The sequence below is a fragment of the Monodelphis domestica genome, chromosome 3 (assembly GCF_027887165.1).
Source record: "Monodelphis domestica isolate mMonDom1 chromosome 3, mMonDom1.pri, whole genome shotgun sequence".
Lineage (NCBI taxonomy): Eukaryota > Metazoa > Chordata > Mammalia > Didelphimorphia > Didelphidae > Monodelphis > Monodelphis domestica.
Genome location: NC_077229.1, coordinates 45,399,918 through 45,416,385, shown reverse-complemented (window position 1 = coordinate 45,416,385; position 16,468 = coordinate 45,399,918). Strand labels below are relative to the sequence as shown.

At 45.7% G+C, this 16,468-nt stretch overlaps 2 protein-coding genes across 11 annotated transcripts in view; both read left to right on the top strand.

Moving 5' to 3' along the window:
• Positions 1-5,694, top strand: part of ANAPC5 (anaphase promoting complex subunit 5) — a 30,830-nt gene extending 25,136 nt beyond the window's left edge. For both annotated transcript variants that reach the window (XM_007489866.3, XM_001363999.4), the window contains exons 12-17: positions 337-411; positions 1,612-1,733; positions 3,638-3,745; positions 4,238-4,385; positions 4,905-5,067; positions 5,358-5,694. In XM_007489866.3, coding sequence (XP_007489928.2) covers positions 337-411; positions 1,612-1,733; positions 3,638-3,745; positions 4,238-4,385; positions 4,905-5,067; positions 5,358-5,569 — 828 coding nt within the window. In that variant the 3' untranslated portion in view covers positions 5,570-5,694. The remainder of the gene's footprint in view (positions 1-336; positions 412-1,611; positions 1,734-3,637; positions 3,746-4,237; positions 4,386-4,904; positions 5,068-5,357) is intronic.
• Positions 5,695-10,146: 4,452 nt separating this feature from the next.
• The window catches only part of CAMKK2 (calcium/calmodulin dependent protein kinase kinase 2), an 88,306-nt gene continuing 81,984 nt past the window's right edge, over positions 10,147-16,468 (top strand). For 5 of the 9 annotated variants that reach the window (XM_056821791.1, XM_056821783.1, XM_056821788.1 and 2 more), the window contains exon 1: positions 10,148-10,313. In XM_056821791.1, coding sequence (XP_056677769.1) covers positions 10,293-10,313 — 21 coding nt within the window. In that variant the 5' untranslated portion in view covers positions 10,148-10,292. Of the gene's footprint in view, positions 10,314-16,468 lie in introns of all 9 variants that reach the window. The other 4 variants (XM_056821782.1, XM_056821778.1, XM_056821790.1 and 1 more) reach the window with 2 other exon arrangements.

Sequence of the window (16,468 nt, the reverse complement as noted above, 5' to 3'; positions counted from 1 at the left end):
CCAGAGACGCTGGAGATGTTGCCCTGTGTGAGAATGTTCCCTAGTCTTTCAACTTGGAGCCTGTGAATGTCAGCACTGGGGGCCGCGGCATTCTGAAGAGGGTGTCCAGATACGGACACGGAGGGCTTCCCTGAGCCATGGAGCCTTTCCCAAGCCAGGGCCAGACCGGCCGGATGAGAGGCCTGGAGGGGCCTCACAGATGAGACTAGCCGATTCCTGCTGTCCTGCCGGCTCTCCCACCCAGAACATCGGACCCTTGTCAGCGGCCTCGTCTTGGCCTAGTGCGGATGCTGCTACGCTGGCAAATCCAACTTTGAACGGGCTTTTCTCTTTCAGGGCTGTCTGGCGGCTGCTTCCGAAGTCCTGGAGCACTTAAAAGAAAGATTCCCTCCAAGCAGTCAGCACGCCCAGGTAATTGGCCATTTGGGTGGCGTCAGAGGCACCGTGGGTGGGATGCCTGCACCCTTCTCTAACATCGGGTGTTTGTGACCAGCTGTACCAGAACGGGTGCACAACTTCCAAGCTCACGGGGGCCCCAGAGGCTTGGCTCCAGCCCCTCCTTTTCCAGAGGAGGAACAGTGGAGGGGCCCCAAGGCCTGTGTCCTTCCCAGGACCCCCATGCTGCCTCTGCTCTGTGGGAGCTGTGCTGATTCTGGAAAATTGAAAAGCAGAATCTGAGAAAGGGGTAACTGTGCTCGAGGAGAGTTGGGCCAGGGCCCAGCGTCCTAAGCAGTGTCTCCAGGAGCTGCTGGGTCTGAGGAAGGCCAGAGTGCGCAGGGGAAGCTTTTCCTTTTGTTGCCAGCTCGAGCTTGGCAGCCTCCCCACTCCAGGGCCTTCTGTGCTGATCAGAAGAGGAAAAGATAGAAAAGGGTCCCCAGGCCCCCTCCATTGGGTTTTTCTCTGCCTCCACCTGTGTCCTGTAGAGGGAACCATCCAGGTCTGAGTCCACAGGGGCCGGTTTTTCCTCCCTCTCTTTTCTGAGAGCTTAGAATTAGAAGAACTTCCTAGTAGTGCACAGTTAATATCCTCTCGAGTCTGGTCCCCGGGCTTCTCTCTCCTATGGATTCTTGGGGTCCAACTAGAAATGTGCCTGAGACTCTTTAAGAAATGTAGAAATGTGAGGGCAGCTGGATGGCTCAGTGGATTGAGAGCCAGGCCTAGAGGCAGAAGGTCCTGGGTTCAAATATGGCCTCAAGACACTCCCTAGCTGTGTGACCCTGGGCAAGTCACTTAACCCCCATTGCTTATCCCCTACCACTCTTCTGCCTTGGAACCAATACACAGTACTGATTCTAAGACGGAAGGTGAGGGTTTAAAAAAAAAAAAGTATAAATGTGGCATCATCAAGCCCCCTGTTGGGCCCTGGGGAAGGGAGGAGGACATCGTCCCAGCTCGTCAGTGGCCTTTGAGCGGAAACTCCCTACCTGGCTGCCTCGTGGTCCATGTCATTGCCCCAAGCAGGTAAGGAGGAAATTCAGAGCAAAAGAACTGTCCGGGCCTCCAGTCAGTCAGACCAGGCCTTGGCGGCGTGAGTGGATCCTGGGGCAGGAAGGCTGCGCAGCCAGGGAGCCACTCAGGGGCTTGTGTGGGGCTGGTCTGTTTGCCTTCCAGCTGTGGATGCTGTGTGAGCAGAAGATACAGTTTGGGAGAGCTATGAACGATGGCAAATACCACGTGGCAGATTCTCTCGTAACGGGAATCACGGCCCTTAACAGCATAGAGGGCGTCTATAGGTAAGAAACCTGGCCGGCCTGAGCCTGCTCTCGAGGAAGGGCTTACAGTGGGTTTTAGTTTTGTGTTGGGGGATGAGAAATTAGTAATTCTCCTTAGATAGTTTTTACCTGGAAAATGGCTTCTGCTTACCTTCTTGCCCCTTCTGGTTCATGCTGACAGTGCGTTCTGGCTGACACGTTTAGAAGCAGCTCTTCATTCACTTTATTTTGAGACCCTAACTTTCTGTCTCAGTAACAACTCTAAGGCAGAAGAGTGGCAAGGGCTAGGCAAACACATCAAGTGACTTGCCCAGGGTCACACAGCAAGGAACTAGCTGAGGCCAGATAGGAAGCCGGGTCCTCCCGATTCCAGGCCTGACTCTTATCCGCACTTCTTGTCATCAGTGTATCGAATGGCTACTCAATGTCATTATTGTGCTGGCGCTCCGAAGGTTGCAACGCCATAGAAGATACTGCCCCAGTCCAGCATGACCTTTTCATAATAACAGCTAGCATTTCGAGCATGCTTTAAGGTTTGCAAGCAGTCGCCTCACAAAGAACGCTTCATTTTATCCACACAGCAGCCTTAGGAGGCAGGTGCTATTATTATCTCCATTTTATAGATGGGAAAACCAAGACCAGGTTAAGTGACTTATACAGAGTCACACAGTGGCAGTGTTTGAACTCAGGTCTTCCTAACTCCAAGCCCCCCATTAGATGGAAGATATATAAATGTTAAATAATTTTTGAACCAGATATTTTGATGTACAAAAGCCCATAATTTACTGACATGATATTGTGCCAGATTGCATGGCATAACTAACACACTGTTGGCAAAGCTGCAAATTGGTCCAGCTATTGTCAAAAATGATTTGAAATTAAGCAATAGAAGCCAGCAGACTCTTTGGCCTTGCTATGATACTACTGTGCATATCCCTGAAGGTGTACAAAACAGAAGAACGGGCCCCATGCATATGGAAATATCACAGTAGAACTTTTGGGGTATCACAGAACTCAGAGGAGATGCCCGCCATTGGGATAATGGCTAAACACCTTATGGAATTTGCACGTAATGGAATATTATTGTGTCACAAGAAATGATGACCTGGAGGATTTCAGAGAAATACTGCAAAGTTTACATGCACTGATGCAGAGTGAAGGCAGCAGAACAATATCTAAGAACCCTAGAAATCAGCTTAATTCTGAGGCATTGTGGCCGACCTTGGTCGAGGTAGGGACAGACTGAGAGGTGGATTCCGATGAGGACTGGACCAACTCTTTGCTTAACTGGTATTCTACACAGGAGAGGTCAGTGAAGGGCATATCTAGACATGGTGATGACGCACAAACAAAAGATACCCATCAGACTTGGCTTAACAATTGTATGCTACTGAGAAGTGGAGAATAGGGACTGTAGAAATGTCAGTTAGATGGATCCATGATCTCAGTGAAACGGCTACTTCCTGTACAGGGCCAACCTGAACCCCTCTTCTTGTCATCCTGCAAGCCTCTTGTCCGTGATCTCCATAATCCTCCATAGGGCGTCCATATAGTATGCCGGGGCCTTCCTGGGGAGTTCTTGGACTCCTTGGAGTCTAGGCCTGTCTGTGAGGTTCTTGTAGGGCCAATGGAGAAGTTTTATGTTGGATGGAGGCCTTGGTGATGACTTTGGAGAAAAAGATATCTTGGGTATTGTCCCATATCTCCAGGATCTTCCAAATAGGATCAAGGTAGGATTCAGCTGTGCAGAAGAGGCTTCTGACAAGCTGTCTCTTCTTCCATCACCACCTTGTAAGAAGCACAGCCCAGAGGAAACTGAGGAAATATTTACAGGCTAATGGAGAAGAGTGTGGCTTCTTCCCTTGCAGGTGGCCGAAGAACCCTTCAGAAGCTTTTCCCATCTGATTGCTTTCTCTTGGTTGTAGGAAGGCAATTGTGTTGCAAGCCCAGAACCAGATGTCTGAGGCCCACAAACTTTTGCAGAAGTTGTTGGTCCAGTGTCAGAAGATGAAGAACACAGAAATGGTGATTAGGTAAGACGCCAAGTATTTTCCTAGGCCTCTTTGGATTCTAATCCAATCTCAGCCAGTCTGGGACTGCCGTGAAAATAAAAAGGGATCATTTAGCTTGAAAATGTTTGATTGAAACCAAGATTCTGAAAGGCAGAAGGTCTGAAGGACTTTGGAGGCAAACAAACGCTGGCTGTAAACTCCTCGAGAGAAAATGGTTATTTGGATCATGGCTGAGTGCTGTTGGTCCCTGATGAAGTGACCTGAGTCACTGCCCAGCGTCCTCTTAAATTCCTTTGTCATGTCACCTAAATGCCGGGTTGAAGTTTCAGAGAGGCGGGACAGAAGTCAGCTCAGAGTGTAGAGGAAGTCAAGATTTGTTGGGAAAAGATCATTCTGTTGCCCAAAGGAAGGAGAGGCCAAAGAGAAAGGACTGAGGAAGGGCTGAGGGAGGGCCTTTCAGTTGGGTGACTCTTGCACGTTGGGTCCTCTTTTCTTTTCCTGTTTCTGGGGCAGTGTTCTGCTGTCTGTGGCAGAGCTGTACTGGAGGTCCTCCTGTCACACCATCGCCCTGCCCGTCTTGCTGCAGGCGTTGGCTCTGTCCAGGGAATACCGGCTACAGTACCTGGCCTCCGAGACCGTGCTGAGCTTGGCCTTCTCCCAGGTGAGCTGACCTCTGCCTCACAGCATGTACCGGTGTGGGGAGATTTCCCTTCCTGTTGGTGGCCAGTGGGCACAGGTGCTGGGCCAGCAAGGCGCGTCCATCCCTTCATGCAAGTCCCAGAGTTGGAAGCCAACAATGCTTTGTGCGTCATTGTGTGAGATAAGGAAACCGTCTCAGGCGCCTCACCTGTGGGCCTGAAAAGGCTTTTGAAAATCACGTCATTTGGGATTCATTAGAGGAGTTCTTTAAAGGACACGTACACGGCCACCTCCTGGAAAACCAAGCCTTTTTACAGCCTGAATAATCACCCACCTTTCCTTTCCATCTCGCCATTATTTAAATGAACGTTTTCCTCTCAGGTGGGGCACGGACAGTGTCCGCCTGTTTTCAGAGGCCGTTTAACCTGGAGGTTTCTGATTGGGGGAGGAACAGAGGGACTTAGTGGGGCAGAAACAACGCAGAGGAATGGCCAGTTATGGCCTTAGAGACGCTGAGTATGCTGTGCTTGGATTTTTACAGCTTATCCTTGGAATTCCTGAGCAGGCCTTGAACATCCTACATATGGCCATCGAGCCAATCTTGGCAGACGGGGCTGTGCTGGACAAAGGGCGAGCCATGTTTCTGGTGGCCAAGTGCCAAGTTGCTTCTGCTGCCTCCTATGATCCCCAGAAGAAAGGAGAAGGTAGGGCCAAGCAGAGTCCTCTTGGTGCTCGCTTCAGGCCCGTCTCTCCCAGGTGGTGCCAGTGGGAGGGCCCGTTGTCTGCACTGTCTGGGGTGGGGTTTCAAGGAAGACGATGAGCAGCCGCGGACTTCAGACATTTAGGGCTGGAAGCCGACTTTAGTCTCAAGCCCGAGTCAGATATTTTCTTAAGGAGGAAGAGAAATAGAGATGCATTGTGGGAAGCAGACAGCAAACATGGCTATCCCGTTAATCGAGTTAAAGGAACTTTTCCTTTTTTTTTTTTAAATCAGCTTTGGAGTCAGCCATCCTGAACCTCAATGAAGCCAAGACATATTTTGCAAAAGTGGACTGCAAAGAGCAAATCCGAGACGTTCTTTACTTCCAGGCCAGACTGTACCACATGCTGGGGAAGGCCCAGGAGAGGAACAAGTGTGCCATGCTCTTTCGCCAGCTGCACCAAGAGCTTCCTTCTCACGGGGTGCCCTTAGTCACCCACCTGTAGCACGGCCAGCCGAGGCTGGCGTGGCTGAGAATGCTTTCTTCTTCTCACCTTTTCAATGATGTATTTTTGTGTGCAATCATTTGTGTATTATCGAAATCGGTTTATTAATAAAAGGACGGCCTTCAGGTCGAGCTCCTACCCTTTTGTTGCCGGAAGGTAGATCGAGGGCTCCCTCCCTTCAGATTGTAATGGCAGAGATGACTGTTGTTAAAGACTGGCTACACTAGCAAGGGATGGGAAGGGGCAGAGACGGTATAAAGGGTTTGCCACTTGATTGATTCTCTCCTGTTCTGAGAGACCAGAGAGAGGAAGAGCTCCTCTAGGGAAGAAGGGAAGAAAGGGAGCAGAGCCCCGCTGAAATAGAGCTGCAAGAAGCAAGATGGCTTCAGGGAAATGATGGACAGGGAAGAGGCAGGAAACCAAGCGGAAAAATAGACCAGAAGAGATTGTAGAGTAGGAATCAGTGGAGAGACAGCAGAGGGGGTTCAGTAGAGCACCAGGCCCAGAAATGAGGCCTCAAACACTTCCTTAGCTGGGTGACCCTGGACAAGTCACTTAACTCCAATTGCCTGCCACCCCTCTTCTGCTTGAAACCAATACTTGTATCAATTCTAAGACGGAAGGTGACAGTTTAAAAACAAATCATCGGAGAGGGGCGAAAGGGAACAATTGAAACCCAGAATCTAGAATTTGAGGTTTTCCTAACGGGTTGTTAAGAAGAATGAAATACGAGTCACTGTCATTGAGTGGAAGCTCCTGTGGGCAGGCTCTTTTTTTTTCCATTTTGTCTTTGTGTCAGCAGCAGCTGACCCAGTGCCAGATACATATCATCATTAAAAAATGCTTATTAATTTACTTGGGAAGAGTAGAGCTTGGAGCAGATCGGACTTCCCAAAATATCACAGCAACAACAGCCAAAATCAATAAATTGTAAACAATAAATCCGCAGTAGATGACCCACTTTTCCTAGGCAACAAGCGTGTGGGGCAGCATCGCGCTGTAACGGGAAGATCGCTGGTTCTGGGACCGGAGGACCTGGCTTGGAATCTGCCGCCTGTGGGGCCCGCGATACGTCCCCCCTTCCCCCGTGGGCTTTGCCCTGCCAAAGAAAGGGGCCACGATAAGTGATCTCTGAGGGCCTTTCCAGATTCCCATCTCAAATCCGACCAGCCTTTTGAAATGAGCAGAGCCCCAGACAAGGCTGGCGCTTTTGTGCTGGCCAACTTTGCCTGTTGGGAGTTTCTTTGAAAGTGCCCTCTCCTTGTGGCACTCCGTTAATCCTTGCTTGTGAGTCTGAGCATAATAAAGATTGTCCCCCAAGGCAGGGGTTATTCAAAAGGGGAGGGCAGCAAGGTAGCACAGTGGATAGAGTGCTGGCCCTGGAGTCAGGGAGACTTCGTGGGTTCAAATCTGGCCTCGGACACTTCCTAGCAATGGGACTCTCAATCTGTAAGAAGTTAGAGAAGGAAATGGCAAACTAGCTATGTGACCCTGAGCAGGTCACTTAACCCTTTTTGCCTCACTTTCCTCAATCTGTAAAATAAGTTAGAGAAGGAAATGGCAAACTAGCTGTGTGACCCTGAGCAGGTCACCTAACCCTTTTTACCTCAGTTTCCTCAATCTGTAAGAAGCTAGAGAAGGAAATGACAAACTAGCTATGTGACCCTGAGCAAGTCACAACCCTTTTTGCCTCAGTTTCCTCAATCTGTAAAATAAGCTAGAGAAGGAAATGAGCTATGTGACCCTGAGCAGGTCACTTAACCCTTTTTGCCTCAGTTTCCTCAATCGGTAAGATAAGCTGGAGAAGGAAATGGCAAACTAGCTATGTGACCCTGAGCAGGTCACAACCCTTTTTGCCCCAGTTTCCTCAATCTGTAAGAAGTTAGAGAAGGAAATGGCAAACTAGCTATGTGACCCTGAGCAAGTCACAACCCTTTTTGCCCCAGTTTCCTCAATCTGTAAGAAGTTAGAGAAGGAAATGACAAACTAGCTATGTGACCCTGAGCAAGTCACTTAACCCTTTTTGCCTCAGTTTCCTCATCTGTAAAATAAGCTGGAGAAGGAAAGTCAAATCTCTTGAAAATCTGCCAAGAAAAGTCTAAAAGGGGGTCATGGAGAGTCAGAGGTGACTAAAAAACAACAGCTCAAATTTGACAACGATCTCTGCCATCACAATCTGGAGAGAGGGAGGGAGGGAACCGAGCATGGATGGTCCTGTTCTTTCTCCATATTTAACAACATCAGCGATGAGGTGCAATAACCCTTGGCCATGAACGATGGGAATTCCAGGCCAAGGGAATGGACCCCTGGGTGTTCGTGCCACGTAGGCGACTGCCCAAGAGGATGGTGGGTATCATCTGTGGATCCCAGGTCTCTGAGTCCTGTTGGAGTCCTAGCAGAAAGCGCTGGTGTTTTTTGCCTTCCTTATAAAGCCACGATGACGACCGGCCAGAGACCGTTTCCTCCCATGTTCATTCCAGCTCTGGGTCTGCTTGCACGAGGAATGCCTTTCCTCGAGGAGAGCTCTGGGATGTGGCTGAAGGCAGTTTCTGCTCCAACCCTCCACGCTACCCTAAGCGAGAGCGGCAGGAATTTAAACCATAAAAACTAGCCACAGTTTAAAGCAAGCCTGAGCCGGGGGCTGCCCTGTGTTTGCAGCCTCTCGCTTTTTATTGTCCAGTCCTTCCAGTGGCACCGACTCTGACCCCATGGTGGGGATTTTTTGGCAGAAGATACCAGAGTGGTTGGCTGTCTCCTTCTCCAGCTCTTTCTCCAGAGGTGGGAACGGAGGGCAGCAGGGCGAAGGGACTTGTGCGAGGTCACACGGCTCGTTAGCGTCTGAAGCGGGATTTGAACTCGAGTTTTCCCGACTCCACACTCATTCCCCAGCTACCCCTAAAGGGCATTTTACAGACGAGGCAATGCCAGCCCGGAGGAGAGTGAAGGATGCCCCATCAGGGGCTCTGATTCTCCTGGCTATCGTCTTGATTTATTTGGACGCTTCACACCGGACAGGAATGTGAGGGCCACTGGTACAGGGCAGTGCTTCTGTCTTCAGAGAGTCCAGCGAAGGCGTACGGGGAGGCTCTCAAGCCCAGGGGGAGTCAGAAAGGGCCGGGTGCCAGGATTCCCTGGAAACCCTGACGAGTGGAAGTTGGAGGGCAAACTATACCTGCGATCATGGAGGGGTCAGAAAGGTAGTTAAAGCTTGTTGAATTAACACCGTGGGGACGTGTCGGGTAGGTGGGAAGGTAGCTGGGGGAAATTTGCAAAGGGGAAAAGAATCTTTTTAAAAAAATAAACCCTTCCCTTCCATCTTGGAATCAATACTGTGTACTGGTTCTTCTTCTTCTTCTTCTTCTTTTTTTAAATAACAAATCTTCACAGTGTACAGTGGTAAGGGCCAGGCAATGGGAGTTAAGTGACTTGCCCAGGGTCACCCAGCTAGGAAGTGTCTTGGTCAGATCTGGCTCTCTATTCCCTGAGCCATCTAGTTGTTCCCCTGAAGATTTATGTTGACCAGTGGGTAAGGTGGCCTGGATGACCACACCAGCTGTGTGACCCTGGGCAAGTCACTTAGCTACCCACCTCAGGCAACTGATTTATGACACCCCAGGCTGGAACTCCCACTTACATAGCACTTAAAGGTTAGAAAATGACTATTAGGATACTCAGCTTATAGGTGAAACTAAGGCTCAGATTAGGGGACTTGAGCTCTGTCACAGAACTAGTGAGGGTCAGAGGCAAGAAGTGAGCCCTATCTCCTGACTCCATAGCCACTATGCCTCAGTTTCCTCATCTGTCAAATGAGACGGAGTAGGAAATGGCAAACTAGCTGTGTAACCCTGGGTAAATCACTTAACCTAGCTTGCCTCCATTTCCTCATCTGTCAAATGAGTTGGAGAAAGAAATGGCAAACTGCTCCAGTATGTCTGCCAGGAAAACCCCAAATGAGGGCACAGAGAGTCAGACAACTAAAAACTGACAAATTTATAAAGCCAAAATGTGCCAACTGTTGTGCTAAGTGCCTTGCAATGATTATCTCATCATATCCTCAAAAGAACTCTGGGAGGTAGTATCTGTCATCATTCCCATTTTATAGATGAGAAAACTGAGTTAGATGAGAATAAGTGGCTTACTAGTTAGTTAAATGACAGTAAGTGAGGCAGAATTTGAACTCAGGACTTCTTGACTTCAGGTCCAATGTTTTGTGCCCTGTGGCACCACCTATCTGTCTTACTGTGTGACCTGGGGCAAATCATTTTACTTCTTTGCCTCAGTCTCTTCATCTGTAAAAAGTCAGACTAAAGATTTTGAAGGGTCTTGTAAGCCATTGGAGTGTTGGGGTCATTGGGGTCCCCAGGATTTGGGGATCAGAAAACCCTTTAGGACAGTTTGAGGATGAAGAGTGGAGCAGTTGGCACTTGGCAGGCAAGAATATTCCAACGTTTTCTTTGGTCCAAGTTATTTAAAAAACACAACAAAACCGAGATTTGAATCGAGCGTTTACTTGCTTGGCTTTGTGTTGGCAAGACGACGAGGGGCTCATTATTAGATCAGAACAGGGCGGGATCTCACTGCCGTGGCAGAAGGAAAATGGGGGGTAGGTGCCATGATTAATCCTCATTTTATAGATGGGGAAAGACCCCAGTGACTAGCCTCGGCTCTGGTGCACGACTGGAGCTCAGAAGTTCTTGATGAATTGAAGCTCATCGGCCAAGGAATGGCAGCCTTGTCAGCAGTCGTGAGTTCTTTGCTGTTTTTAAGGGTCTTCAGTGGGTGGCTTCTTGCGGGGCAATGGACAAAAGGGGGCACACCTCTATTTGAGGCTCTAATACCGCATCCCTGGCCAGCACCAGTCTTCCGGACTTTGGTCCTCCTGTCGGACTTGGAGGACTCTGGAAAGAGATTGAGATGGATGACTATGCAACTCTGCCTCCCTTACAGCCAATTCACTTGCAAAGTCAAGACTCACCCTACCATATCAGGGGTCTTCCTTGAAAACCAAGGATGATGTGACCCTGGGCAAGTCACTTAACCTCAGTTGCCTATCTCTTACTACTCTTATGCCTTGGAACCCAATATTTGTATCAATCCTAAATCAGAAGGTATGGATTTAGAAAAAGAAAGGAAAAGAAAGAAAAAGAATGATGAACAGATGGGGAAACTGAAACAGACAGAAGTTAAGTGACTTGCCCAGGGGCTCACAGCTTGTGAGGAACACACATAGAGGCATGTGTATTTGTGTGAATATATGCATATTAGCAATATCTTCTAAGTTGGCAGAGTGCTTTAAATACATTATTTCATTTGGTTCTTGCAATGATCCTTGGGGGCAGGTAGCTAACAGCCTGGTGACATTCACTCGGAACCTCCACTGACTCTCCTACCACTCTCTCTCCTCAATCCTTTGTCATCTGGTTTAGGATCTATTATTTCTTTTTTAAATTTAATTTTATTGATTAAGAAAATGTTTCCCTCGCCTCTTCCCACCTCCCACCCATAGCCAATGTGCAATTCCACATGTGACATTGAGGATCCCATTATTCTGAAAAATTCTAGTCCCCAAATTTCCAATGGTATTTAAAAAAATAAATTCTTATTCATTTTAAACATGCTTTTCTTTTTAAATTTTGTGTTTCAAATTCTCTTTTTCCTTTCCTCCCTCCCATCCCCTTCCCATACCTACTGAGAAGGTGAGCAATATCATATGCAAAATCATACCATACATATTTCCATATTAGCCACATTTCAAAAAAGGCAAGAAAAAACGAAGGAGAAAATTAGACTTCAATTTGCACCCAATTTCTCAGTTCTTTTTTGGAGAGCGATTTTTGAGAGCTGAACACATGGTCTCCCAAAATGCAGGGTCCTTCTGACTAGGTGGAGCAGTCAGATGACTAAGAAATGAGAGACAACTGAGTGCTCAAATCTGTGCTTAGGTGTCATTCAGCCGTTCTGCCATAGTGTGGGGGTTCGTTTATTTTATATCTTTAGTGAGTACATACTTTTCTGGCACACAATCATTTTTCAACATACATGATCTTCTACAGATAATTGGATATGTCACACATTAACAAATCACTTAATCAACATTCTGTGATCATTCACTATGTTGCTACAACAGAAAGGTTTGTGATGGAGATGAATGACATGGACAGGGTGATTTGGATGTTAGTTCCTCCTGACTAGTCAGGAGAATCATTGTTGTTTTTGATCAGCTTTCACAATCAATCACAATTACATAGGAGATGGGTAACAAAACATTTTGTAGCTAGGTACAAAGTTAGAGGGTAATTTAAGACAGACCAGAATCAGGAATTTCCTCAGTTTCCAAGTTGCATTTTTCTTGTGTTTCATGAAGGCACCTTGGCAATGTTGCCTGGTTATTGTAAATTTAGCAAACTAGCGAAGTGTGTCAGTAACTCGTGTTTCTAGAGGAGTGATTGATTGAGGCTTGTGAGTTTGGCTAACAGTGGGTGTGGGGCCTCTGAGTGTACCTCTGCTAAGGAGGAAAAGGGAGGGGTAATGGTTGATGATCTTTAGGTTTTATTTCTGTGAATGTAATCTTTTAAGGGTAATAATCTGGGGGGATTAAAGTGGGGCATATGTGTGTTAACCCTGTAAGCATGTTGTTCTCATCTATTTTTTCTGGGGCTAAGCAAGAATAATAATCATAGCAATTCCAATAATAAGGGAATGTTAATAAGGAAAGTCACTTAGGGAGGGTTTCAGTGGGTGCTTCCATCCTTCCTGGGGGCTGCTTTGCAGTCCCCAGGTTCCATATGTGACCATGTCAAACAGTATGGTCTTCGATGACTCCCGACAAGCGATAGCTTTTTTTCATCATGGGTCCTTTGGAGTTGTCTTGGATCGCTGTCTTGATCAGAGTGGCCAGATCTTTCACACTGATTGTCATTATTATACAGTTCTTAGTTTGCACCATGATCTCCTTTCTTCACTTCACTTTGCATCAGTTCAAATAGGTCTTCCTAGTTTTTTCTGACCCCCCCCATCATTTCTTATAGCACAACAGGACTCCCTCACAATCGCATGCCACAATTTGTTCAACCATTCCCTAGTTGATGGGTGTCCCTTCGATTTCTAATTTTTTTGCCACCACAAAAAGATCTGCTATCAGTATTTTTGCACCTATAGGTCCCTTCCCATTTTCTTTCATCTCTTTGGGACACCGAGCTGGTAGTGGTACTTCTGAGTCAAAGTTTGATAGTGCTTGGGGTCTCGTTCCAATTTGTTCTCCAGAATGGGTAAACCAGTTCACAATTCAACTAACAGTTCATTGGTGTACCTATTTTCCCCTCATCCCCTCTAGCATTTGTCATTTCTGATAGGTATGAGGTGGTATCTCAGAGTTGTTTGATTTATTTTTAAAATTATAATTTAATTTTAAAATTAAATTCCACTAAAAAATTTAAAATATTTTTTCATGCTTACATGATTTATTTTCTCTCCCTCCCTTCTTCCCTCGACCCTCCCAGAGGTGACAAGCAATTCCACTGGGTTACATGTGTTATCACTTGATACCTATTTCCATATTATTCATTTTTGTAACAGAGCAGTCTTTTAAAACCCAAACCCCAAACCATATATCCATATAGATGAGTGACAAGTCATATGTTTTTCTTCAGAGTTGCTTTAATTTGCATTTCTCTAATCATTAACAGCTTAGAACTTTTTTTTCCTATGACTATAGATAGCTTTGATTTCTTCTGAAAACTGCCTATCAATTGGGGAATGACTTTTTTTTTTTAAACCCTCACCTTCCATCTTGGAATCAATACTGTGTATTAGTATCAAGGCAGAAGAGCAGTAAGGGCAAGGCAATAGGGGTTAAATGACTTGCCCAGGGTCACACAGCCAGGAAGTGTCTGAAGCCACATTTGAACCCAGGACCTCCCATCTCTAGGCCTGGCTCTCAATCTACCAAACTACCTTGCTGCCCCTCAAATGGCTCTTATTTTTACACATTTAACTCAGTTTTATACTCGGTATGCATTTGAGAGATAAGACTTTTACCAGTGAAACGTAAATATTTTTTGATATTACCTCATTGTTTATAGTGGTTGATTGATTGTCCTTTCTACTCAAAGAGTCCCAAAGTGACAAAACTAGGTGATATCTTGACTTTGGACATAAACTGGATGTAAGTGAGGCAGAGCCTCATTCTCTCTTCTAGAGCCACCAAAGTTCAGTGGCAGGACAAAAGTGAGGATGACTGGCAATGGCCCAGGATGCAGTGGATGACCTTTGGTATCTTGGACGACTGGCCAAGCTCTAAGTGCTCCACCGTATCTGTATCAGCTGCCTTCATGGCCTTTGGAACCAATCCTCATCTGCCCATTCCACCAGGGAAGTCTTCCCATGCTGGGGTGGACACTCTCTGAACCCCTACAGTTTTGAGGCCACCTCAACCTACCTGCCAAGATGGCTTCCCCAGGTGTGGCAACTGAGAATGCTATGGTTGTTTTGGAGCCACAGGTGAGAGTTCAGTGGCAGATGGACACCAAAGGGGACGAACAGCCCTGAAAAGAGCTTAGCAAATATCACCAGAGGGACTAGTCTTCCCTGAACACCTGGAACCCCTGGCCAAATGGGCCAGGATTGTTTATGGTACCTTTTAGTAAAATGTAGTCTCCCTAATCATCTCCTTCAATTAGATCTATTTTGGCTTTGGCTTTGTCTGAAATCATGATTGCTATCCCTGTCTTTTTTACTTCAGCTGAAGCATATTAGATTCTGCTCCAGCCTTTTTTATTTTAACTCTGTGTCTTTCTATTTCAAGGCTGTCTCTTGTAAACAACATATTGTTGGATTCTTGTTTCTAATTCATTCTGCTATCCACTTCTGTTTCATGGGTGAGCTCATCTGATTCACATCCACAGTTATGATTACTGTGTATTTCTCCCCATCCTATTTTCTTATTTTTCTTCTCTATCTCTCCCATTGTATTTGGTTCCTCCTCAAAAAACTATTTTGTTTCTAGCCACTGCCTCCCCTCATCTGCTCTCCCTTTTATCATCCCCACGCCTTTCTCTTATCCCTTTTCCCTCCTGCTTCCCCATTGTGTTAGTTAATTATCTGTATACAATGTATTGTGCTTATGTATCCTTCCCTCTTTGAGCCAATTCTGATGAAAGTAAGGTTCAAGAAACACCCTCCACTGGAAAATTCATCCTTGTGTGCCTCTGTTATATGAGAAAATTTCCCCTCCCCTTTCTCCCAGTTTATCCATCTTTCTCACCTCTCCATTTATTTTGGAAATCATTCTAATATAATCGACTCACATCTATACTGTTTGTCTATGTAGATTCCTCCTAATTATCCTAAGAATGATAAATTTCCTAGGAGTTACATGTATCATATCTCATCTAAGAATGTAAACAATTTAACTTTTTGTATTCCCTTCATGTTTACCTTTTCATGTTTCTCTTGAGTCTTCAGTTAGAAAGTAAAAATGTTAAATCAGCTCCTGTCTCTTCCTCAGGAATCCTTGAAAGTTCTCTATTTTGTTAAATATGTATTCCCCACCCCACAAAGGATACCTAGTTTTGCTGAGAAGGCTCTAGTTCCTTTGCCCTCCAGAATATCATATTTCTAAGTCCCCTACTCCTTTTATGTGGAAACCACTAAATCTTGTGTGATCCTGAACACAACTATACAACATCTGAAATGTTTCTGTTGGCTTAAGTATTTTTTCTTTGACCCGAGAGCTCTGGAATTTGGCTATAATATTCCAGGGAGTTTTCTGTTTGGGACCTTTTATTCGGAGAGGATCCTTTCAATTTCAAAAAAAAAAAATCCAAATTTTACCTTTGGATCTAAGATTTAGGCCACTTTCCTTCATAATTCCTTGATATCTAGACTTTTAGGTTATCCAATACTTCTTAGTTATCTCTCCTCAATCTATTTCCTAGGTTGGATATTTTTTCCAATGAGATATTTCATATTTTCTTCTCCCCCTCATTCTTTTTTTTTTTTTAAACCCTTACCTTCTGTCTTGGAGTCAACATTGTGTATTAGCTCCAAGGCAGAAGAGTGGTAAGGGCTAGGTAACAGGGGTCAAGTGACTTGCCCAGGGTCACAGCTGGGAAATGTCTGAGGCCAGATTTGAACCTAGGACCTCCTGTCTCTAGGCCTGACTCTCAATCCACTGAGCCACCCAGCTGCCCCTCTCCTCCCCATTCTTTTTGCTTTACTTCATTGTTTCTTGATGTTTCATGGAACTGTTAGTTTCTACTTGAACAATTCTAATTTTTAGGAAGTTTTTAGAAAAAAAAATTTCAAATTATTTTCTTCAGTGAGATTTTGTACCTCCTTTTCCATTTGGCCTATTCTGCTTCTTAGGAAGTTCTTTTCTTCAGTAAAAATTTGTGTTCTTTTATTAGAGGCCCAATTCTGTTTTTTTTAGAATGTTATTTCTTTGGTATTTTTTGGGCCTCTTTTACCAAACTATTAATCCTTTTTAAAAAGTATTCTCACACCTTTTCCCAGTTTTTCCTCCACCACTTTTATTTCTTTCTTCAACCCTTCCAGGGATTCTTGTTGAACTTGGGTCCAATTGCCATTTTTCTTTGAGGCTTTTTTGGGTAGCAGTGTTCACATTGTTGTCTTCTGAGTTTATACTTTGGTCTTCCCTGCTACCTGGCAGCTCTTTATGGTGAAATTATTTTTGTTGTTGTTTGCTCATTTTTCCAGCCTATTTAGAACTTTATGATAAAGTTAGACTCTGCCCACCTTGGGGTGGAGAGGGACTGTCCCAAGCTTCAGGGTTTTTTTTCCCCCCATGCTAAGTGCTGGGGATACAAATATGAAAAAGAAAAAGGAAAGGAAAGAAAGTTCCTGCCCTTCAGGGGGCTTATAATACAACTGAGGAAGATA